The sequence below is a fragment of the Bubalus kerabau genome, chromosome 8 (assembly GCF_029407905.1).
Source record: "Bubalus kerabau isolate K-KA32 ecotype Philippines breed swamp buffalo chromosome 8, PCC_UOA_SB_1v2, whole genome shotgun sequence".
Taxonomy (NCBI): domain Eukaryota; kingdom Metazoa; phylum Chordata; class Mammalia; order Artiodactyla; family Bovidae; genus Bubalus; species Bubalus kerabau.
This window is the reverse complement of record NC_073631.1, coordinates 51,994,212-52,003,882: the sequence shown is the minus strand read 5'-3', so window position 1 is coordinate 52,003,882 and position 9,671 is coordinate 51,994,212. Positions and strand designations below refer to the sequence as shown.

General features: G+C 35.1%; 1 protein-coding gene across 1 annotated transcript in view; it reads right to left on the bottom strand.

Moving 5' to 3' along the window:
• Positions 1–495: 495 nt before the first annotated feature.
• The window catches only part of DLD (dihydrolipoamide dehydrogenase), a 28,333-nt gene continuing 19,157 nt past the window's right edge, over positions 496–9,671 (bottom strand). The window contains exons 9-14 of the mRNA XM_055590270.1: positions 6,013–6,203; positions 5,202–5,372; positions 4,724–4,913; positions 4,154–4,291; positions 3,059–3,148; positions 496–2,971 (exon numbers count right to left, since the gene is read on the bottom strand). Coding sequence (XP_055446245.1) covers positions 2,906–2,971; positions 3,059–3,148; positions 4,154–4,291; positions 4,724–4,913; positions 5,202–5,372; positions 6,013–6,203 — 846 coding nt within the window. The 3' untranslated portion in view covers positions 496–2,905. The remainder of the gene's footprint in view (positions 2,972–3,058; positions 3,149–4,153; positions 4,292–4,723; positions 4,914–5,201; positions 5,373–6,012; positions 6,204–9,671) is intronic.

Here is a 9,671-nt window from a genome sequence, read left to right as displayed (position 1 = left end):
TAACTGAGTCACTTTGCTGTACAGAAGAAATTAGTACAAATTGTAAATCAACTAGACTCCAATAAAATTGTTAAAAACCAGAGGGCTGTCACCTACAACAGGGCTAGGGTTGCTGAGGGGAATGTTTAAACTGAGCCAACATTTAGGGACACTGCTTATGCCAAGTGGGCAGGTCTACAAAAGTACAGAAGGATGCTGTCATTTCTCAGATCTTACATTGTATTTTATTTAATTTCACAATCCGGTAACAATCACTTATTCCACAGGACAAAGAAGATACATGGACCACAACTGTCAAGCCTTTGTCAACTTCATAGCTGAGTTAGCTGGAAACAGGCCAGGCCCTAGTGACTTTTTCACACCTTCTCCTTAGAGCAAGGCTATTCTGTGTTCCACTTAACAACCACCCACACATCTAACACAGCTGCATTTGAAGCTGGGCCCAAACAAAAGTTACGGTTATGTAAACAGCTGTAAATTCAACAATAAGGCAACTTTCTTCTGGTTCCAGGCATTTATTTGTCACTCTTATTTAGGTAGAAATCCTAATAACTAACAAAGTGGTTGTGCCTCCTCATCTACTAGAGCATCTAAATCTTTTTCCCCCTTGATTATAAGTATTTTACTTACAATTAAGTAGAAGTAGAAACCTTCACTACTCCTCATTCCTTTTCAGCCAAACAACTAAAAATCTCACTTTGAAATTACTCTTTTTCATTGAAATTACTAATTTTAATCAGCTCAATGAACTGGACAACTAACAGCCCCATCATCACAAGTCAAGAGAATACTTAGAACTTAGTACATAACAAGTAAACACTTAAAATTTGTTTTATACAGGACTTCATTCCCAGATATATTTTCACTCTCATATTGAATGAGAACCTTTAAAGTTGCATTTAACTATTATTTTGTGTCTCTACTGCTAGTAGTCCATATTAAATTATATTTCACTATTCCTTAATCAGATCTTTCTACCTAGAGTAGAGGATACATTTGAAGTTTAAATAAATTAGCACTTCACAGGATATTGGGATTTCAGATTTTAAAAAGATTCAGTTTATTACCAATAACAGGGAATAGCACATTCAGACCAACACTCCTATAGATTAACTGAAAACACTGAATTTTAAAAAAGTAAAGTTACTGGACAACAATCAGAAGTAGGTGGGGGTGGGATGGGGGAGTACCACTCAAACAACAGCACTGGGTGGAATTCTCATTTTTAATAGCTTTTCACTTGAAGGCAAATCCCAGGAAGTGGCAACTTGAGCAGAAGCCAAGTTTTACTGGTTAAGGAATCAGAGTTTGGGGAAAACAGCAGCAAGTGAAATGAGGGGAAGAACCCCAGAAAAGACAGGTCTAATAAATTCTGCACATTCCTTGTCCGGTCTCTGACTTACCTGTGCACTACACGTGCATGGTACAAACTTCAGCCCAAGTGAAGCTAAAACAGTTGAGTAGAGATTTCAGCTGCATTCCCCTCCATCCCACACACATAAAGACAACAAGAGTTTGGCGTTCAATCAAGTTAACTGCTCACTAAAAAATTCAATATTTTCCAGAGGTAACAGAATCCAGTCTTCAGAATGTATTGATTTATAAGGACTGTAATACAATTCAAGACCACTGGACATGTGAAAAAAAAGGAAAATGTGACCTATATGTAAATAAATTAAAACCTGAAGGTTACTAAACATTTTCCTTTAATCTCTGATCAACTGATATCTTATTCTGCATAGCCTTCTGCTTATAAACTATATTCTCCAAACTTTCCTTAATATATGTTCCTTTAAATTGCCATCAAGTGCACTGCAATTTGACGAATAAATGTGAATGACTTATGCAAAAGTCTCTTTAGTATTTAACACTTATTTGTTTTAAGAAACAGTCATTTTAAATATTTATCAATAAATATTACTCTTTAAAGAAAAAGTCAATTTTACCCAGACAGGATAAACTGGAAATCCACTTAGGAAAAGAAAGACGATTAAAGATTCCCTTAGGTTGCTTCTCCAAAAATAAATGCTAAACGTTTAGTAGGTATTGCTAAAACAGATCAAAGGATGATGACCTTTTAAATACCTTAGTATTGTCCTACAATGTGGAAAGAAAAGATACATCCTGGTCTATAAAAGCAATAATAAAGAGTAACAAAAATATACACTAGAGGTAGTCAAAAAAAACTAGGACCATCTTGACATCCACTCAGAATAACCAGTAAATGAATATTTAAGACATATTTATTTCTGTGTCTTCATTTTCCACTGTAATACATTGCTTCTCCATCTGATACTTGATTTTTGTATATACACTGCCTTACTTTGGTTAACTGTATAACTATACTTTAGACCTCAACAGAACCTTAAAAATCTAAACAAAAATTTTACCTCTAACCACCAAGACATTGGGGATTAAAATATCTGAGATCATCATTTTTTTTTACATCAGTTTATACATGTTTCCAACTTCTTCTAATGACTGTTTCCAATGTGAAAACCAAGTTTCAAATAACCTGATCACCTTGGTTCAAACAGAGCTATTCACATACCATACTCTAGCTGCATCCATGTAAGTAAATCCTGTATCAGAGATAAAAGCTACTTCACATAAATTCAGTGACACTGAACCCTTCATAAACAGCATGAAAATATGGGTGAAGAAAATTTTCCAGGAAGCTACTATAAGTAGCTTTTTTCCTGCAGATATTAATGCAGTGAAACAATATTATATTTATTTAAAATATAGATAAGAGATTATTCAATTCTGTCCAAACCTATTAAATACCTTCCAAAAGTTTCATAATTCAGTCCTAGAAATTTTTGCAGCTGTGAGCATTTCCTGTTCAGAAATGTGCCCTCTACAAAAGTCCCCAGGAAATTGCAGAAAAATATAATCTTCTAATTTAAAAGTTGATTGATTTGCCAAATGATGCAGCCAAGTTTGCTTCTCTAAAAGCTTCTGATAAGGTCTGAAAGGGAAGAAATTTAGAATTAAAAACCAAGTATTTGTGGGTCAGAAGAAAACTTAGGTAGCCATTAATTGTGTGTGTTGTTACCGGATGTGCATGACAGACTCGAGCTATGTCTTCACAGGACGCGCCATATTCCAGTGCAAGTGCAGCTTCATTTACCATTTCACCAGCACCCTTTAAAACAGTAAATCAAGAAGTAATTCTGTTTCTATGGCAAAACAACTACTATCTCATAGGACAGATTAGAATAGTTCTAAACTGCCCCCAGTTGGAAAAATCCTAACAGAAAACAGTAGCACAGAAGAGCTTGGGCTCTGAAGAGAAATGGCCTGCATTCCAATCTTACCACTTACTACCTCAATTACTCACTGACTGTGCTTCATTCCATTTTACTCACCTTAAAAATGGGATGAACAACACCTACTGCACAGAGCCCTGAAAACCCAAGTTAATGCATGTATTTAGGAAAAACTGTTACAGAGTAAGCACTCAAATGTTCTATTATCATCACTGATACATCAGATACCTAGGGGAGGGCATACTTCAAATGCAGTGGTAGGAAAGGCTTCTCTTAGAAGGTAACATTTGAACCAAGCTAAATAAGCCAGTCATACAAAGATCTGGAGAGACAGGATTCTAAACAAACGGTCTATAAGCACAAAGGTTTTAAAATGGGACAAGTTTTGGCCTATTAAGAAATTGTGAGAAGGTGCTCTCACTTTCTGAGATGGCCCATACTCTGTGGAGTATGTTTCTCTCTAAATAAACCAACTTCTTACCTATCAAAAAAATACAAAGAAAAAAAACAGAGAAGGCCCATGAGACAGGGAATTAATGAGCAAAGAGAATGATTGGAAAGAGATGATGTCAGATAGTCAGGACCAAAATTCAGTGGAGCCCTGGGTGTAAGTCTGAAGTGGAAAGGACCACCAGAGAGTTTTAAGCAGGCAAATGGCCTGGTGTGTGTTTTAAAGGGAAAACTTAGTTGCGGCATGGAAAACAGAGGATATGATAGGCAAGACTGTCAGTGCTAGAAACAACGCACAAAGAGGCTATGTTCAAACTTCTGCTAGTAAATAATAACCTCAGAATGTAACCACTAGGTGGTTTTAAATTAATGTACTAAATAGCAATGTTTTCCAGAAATCCTAATGGGATTTCTGGCTTTACAATACTCACTGGTCCTAGAATATGTGCTCCCAATACTCTGTCTGTTGACTTCTGCCCGAGAATCTTCACCATGCCATCTGTGTCAGCGTTTGTCTTAGCTCTGCTGTTAGCAGCAAATGGGAATTTCCCAACTTTGTATTCAATACCCTGTGAGAGACAGAAATTGAGAGCTTACATAAATTCTCAAAAAATTCATTTCCATTTGCTGAAATCATCTACCATTTATCAGAACTAAATCCCAAGAAGGCAGTTCTTCACGAAGCATATAGAAGGAAAGACCAAAAGGTTTATCACAGAAAAATATTTTGGAAACAAACATCAAGTAAATTCAAGTGTCAGCCCACCTGGAAATACTTCAAAGTCAAATGTAAGACCTCTAGAATTACTAATTTTTAAATACAGGCAAGCAAATACTCTCTCCTTTATGATACTAATAAAATAAAAAATTATTCAAACTTACCTATAATGTTCTACATAGTTATTAAAATGCATTAATGCAATAATGACAGGGTTCTTAACCACCATTGTCATTAGGTCAAATCACACGTTAAGAATAAAACCACCCTCATTCAGAATTACCTCTTCTTTCAACTGCTCTTCTGATTTCCCAACCCAAGCAACTTCAGGGTGTGTGTAAATCACCGATGGTACACAGTTGTAGTCAATGTGTACAGCGCCACCAGCCATCCCTTCAACACAGATAATGCCTTCATCCTCTGCTTTGTGAGCCAGCATTGGACCAGCAACCACATCACCAATTGCATAGATACTGCCACAGAGATCAACACAAACAGTGAACTTCTGAAATCACAGACACTCATCTTCTGTTATGCCAGAGTCAAAAACTATGAGTTTCCAGTTAGTAAATGACCAAAAAATAAATCAAATACAGCTCTTCCAAGTTCAAGTTCTACACTTTGCATAATCAAAAATTCAATTAATTATTTTTCTTTTACAGGTTATAATTTTACTATTCTTCCCCAAAGCCAATGCATTTTTAAGGCATGACAAGTGTTTATTTAAAATTATTGAAAATGCAGGTAGGTATGCAACTTACTTTGGAATTTTAGTTTGGAATCTGGTATTCACTGGAATTCTACCTCTAGGATCCAGCTCAATCCCAAGCTCTTCTAGTCCCAAATTCTGAGTAAAGGGTCGTCGGCCGATGCAAACCAGCAGTACATCACAAGTGATAACTTCAGCTTTACCACCAGAAGCAGCCTCAATACTAGGTAGTAAGCAGCATATAATTGTAAAACACATCCACATGAATAGCTGACAGATATTGGAAACTTAAGACCAGACATTACTCAAGTATTAATGACACTTCTGACAGTCTATTTTAATCATAAATAAAACATAAATCAGGGTCAGGCAATGAAAAATGTACATATCCTCTACAGGTCTATCATTTGAACCTCACAACAAAAGGCTGTAATTAACATGGTTTAAGAACATAGATCCAAGCTCAAGTAGTGCTTCTGCCCCCACCAGCTATGAGACATTAGGCAAGTTACTTCAGTGTTGAGTAAGTAGAATACCAGGCACATAGTAAGCAATCTAATCAATAATCTTACTGATTTCCCCATGCATCTGTCTAAAAATAATGATTTTACTGAATGTTGAGAGTTTAAATTGTTCTGAATGTATACTATGAAAAAGTACATAACAAATGAGAACACTGGGTTAGTTTTTCTATCATCAATGCAATCATGAATTTCAGAGGGCTGACTGGATAAGCAATACTGAGCTACACTATACAATAAAGTGGTACTAAGTTATAAAAAATCTGATTCTTAACGCTAAATGTTTTTCTTAAAGAAACACACAGAAGGATACCATATCAAAAACAAACGTAGCATACTTACGAAACATCAATTTTTCCATCTGATTTCTTAGTAGCACCAGTAACTTTTGTGTTTAATTTAAATTTAAATCCTTGTTTTTGAAGGATACGTTGAAAGTTTTTAGATATTTCCATATCAATTCCAACACCACCAACATGACCCAAAAACTCAACTGCTGTCACGTCTGCACCAAGCCTTTGCCAAACTGAGCCCTGCAAACAATAATCATGAAAATAAAGGCTTTGATAGCAAATGTTTAAAAAATCATCTTAAACAGTTTATTGTAAGGTATTTTCCTAGGTTACTATGTTCCTATTAGAAACTCTGAGGTTTAAAATTAACACTGTGACAAACGTGTATAACTTCATACATTTATTCATTCAGCATTTACTGAACACCTACTATACGCTAGGCACCATTTAGATGGTAGGTATACATCAGTGAACAAAACCCTGCCTTCAGAGACCTTAAATTCTGATAGAGAAGACAAATAAGTTGAATTTATGCAGAGGACAGTAAAGTGTAATGAGAAAAATAAAGCTGAAGTACAACCAGGACTACTGCAATGAGAAGGACTGCAATTTTAAATATGTGGTCAAGGGGAAGCCCTCGTGGGGAGCGACAACTGCACAAAGACTTGGAGAAGGAATGAAATATACTGGTAACTGCTTCAGAAACAGGCAAGACTGTGAAAAGGAAGGCTTTGAGGGGAAAGAAGTAACCTCTTTTTGCTAATGACTGATGCTTGCAAAGTATTAATCTAGCTTCATATTTTATCTTCTCAAGATGAACGTTTACTTTTTTCATTCAAATTATAATTTAAACTAAATGCTGGCATTTTATTTTAACATTTTAACAATTATAACTTGTGAATACTTGTATGTCAAATTGGCAATATGAAGATAATTTTACAGCATTAAATAAGCTATGAAAAGCTATGAATATATCCTTTGCAAGAACTTACATTAAAATCACCTAATAATTTAAAATTCATTGTAAGACTTTAGCAACTGAATTAAGTTCATGTATTTATTTTTTATATTTCATGAATTTTTGGGGTGAGAGCTGAGTTAACTAGAGGCAATACAGTGACACTAAAAATTCAATAGCAAACATACACACAAAATAACTCGAAATTATGGACCTAAATGTAAAATCCAAGACTGTAAAACTTTTAGAAGAAAACAGGAGAGAATCATTGTGACACTGAGGAACGCAAAGACTTCTTAGCTATAACACCAAAGTACAATCAATAAGAGAAAAAAAGTAAATTAGACTTCATCAAAATTAAAAACTTCTCTTCACAAGACAGCATTATGAACACAAAAAAGAGAAACCACAGGCTAGGAAGAAATGTTTGCAAAACAACTATTTGATGAATGTTTCCAAAACAACTACTTAATAAAAAAAATATTTGCAAAACTATTTGATAAAGAAATGTTTACAAAAAAACTATTTGATAAAGATTCTATGCAGAACTCTCAAAACTCAGTAACAAAACAAATGGACCCAAGAAAAAAACATACAAAACATTTAAACAAGTACTTCAAGGACATAGAGATGGCAAAAAGCACATAAAAATATGCTTAACACTGCAACACTAGAGAAATGCAAATTAAAACCACAATAAGATACTACTGCACACCCACCAGAAAAGCTCAAATCAAAAAAACCAACAATACCAGCTACTGGTGAGCAAATGGAACTGAAACTTACAGAGCTTGGGGAGGGAGTTATAAAATGATGCAGCCCTTTTGGAGAACAGAGTTCCTTGAAAGGTTAAACACAGAATTACTCCTAGGTATATTACTCAAGAGAAATGAAAACAGACGTCCAAACAAAAACTTGTACAAAAATGTTCATAGTAGCATTATTCATGTTAGTCCTGAAGTGAAAACAACCCAAATGTTCATAACTAAAGAATGGATACAGCACATTTTTAAAATTCACTGAATGGAAAATTATTTGGCCATAAAGTGAAATAAGGTATACCTAAATATTGAGAACATTATGCTAACTGAAATAAGCCAGACACAAAATGCCACATATTGCACGAATTCCATTTATATGAAATGTTCAGAATAGGCAATAGACATAAGAAGCAGATTAGTGTTTTCCAAGGACTGGGAAAATGGAGAAATATAGAATGACTGGCAGCTCAGACGGTAAAGAATCTGTCTGCAGTAAGGGAGACCCAGGTTCAATCCCTGGGTGGGAAGATCCCCTGGAGAAGGGAATGGCAACCCACTCCAGTATACTTGCCTGGAGAATTCCATGGACAGAGAAGCCTGGCAGACTACAGTCCATGGGATCATGGTAAGTCGGAAATGACTAAGCAACTTTCACCTCTTTCTGGAGTGATGAAAATGTTCTGGAATTGAGATACTGATGACAGATGCATAGCTCTGTAAATACACTAAAAATCACTGAACTGTACACTACAGTCATTACATGATATGTAAGGTATAGCTCACTACAAAAAAAGGAATCACTCCTCTGAATCTAAATCAGAATAGTAAGAAACAGTTAAGAGTAGAAATGATAAGCAGCAGCACCATCTTGAGAGAACAGTAAGCAAAGCTAGACAAGTGCCATATTCTTTAGGAAAGCTGATTTCAAAATCCTTAGATAGGAAAACTCCAGTAATATCTACCATTTATTCAGAGCTTATTAAATGCAAGGCACTACGGTGCCTTAAAGGTAATTATTCTTATCCTCGTTTTTATAATGGATCAATTAGTTCAGAGAGGGTAATGAATTTAACAAAGACATAAAGTCATTAAGAGACAAAGCTAAGATTCCATTTTAAATCTGTCTGATTCGAAAGCACTACATTAAACTGTAATGGAAGAAAGAAAATGAACTGTAAAAAATAAGTCATATGAATAATCTTCATGAGAAAATAAAGAGATACGTATGTCGACACAGTAAGTTCTCCATAAACCTAAATTTTTAAAATGACATGTAAAAATTATTTTAATATAGTAACAGACACCAAAAACATTGTGTCAAGATGTTTAAATGACTTGAAGCTTGCAAAAAATCTAATGCAAAAGTGCAGAGATGGAAGAAACAGAGTCATTGCCTTGGGCTATTATTATGCTCATTAAAAGGAAGTAAAGCTATATGATTCCTTTATGTTTGTTTGTTTTATCCATTGGTGACAACAATTTTCAATGTGGCGTGAAGAGAAGAAATAGCATTAAAATAGAAGTGAAGCCCCAAATAAAAACTAATTGTTTTGGATGAATTAATTCCCAAATCAAATAAATTAGACCACAGAGTTTGGGTAACAGTCAGTGAACTTTGGGAACTTAATTAGCTTAAGAGCACTGTCAGAGGTGGGAAAGAATAGATTCTAAAAAAGAACATTCCTGGAGATTAGCTCAAGATGGTGGAGTAGGATATGAGTTCACTCCTTACAAAAACACATCTAACTGCTGAACAACCACTGACAGAAAAAAACAAACTCTGGAACCTTCCAAAATGACACCCTACATCCAAAGATAAAAAAGAAGCCACAAAGAACAGTAGGAGAGGCACAACTGTGATAAAATTAAATCACAAACCAGTTGGGTGGGCCACTCACAAATCTGAGAACAATTATACCATGGAAGTTATCCCACAGGATAACTTCTGAGATACTTCTGAGCCCCATGTAGGCCTTTCCAGCCTGGGGG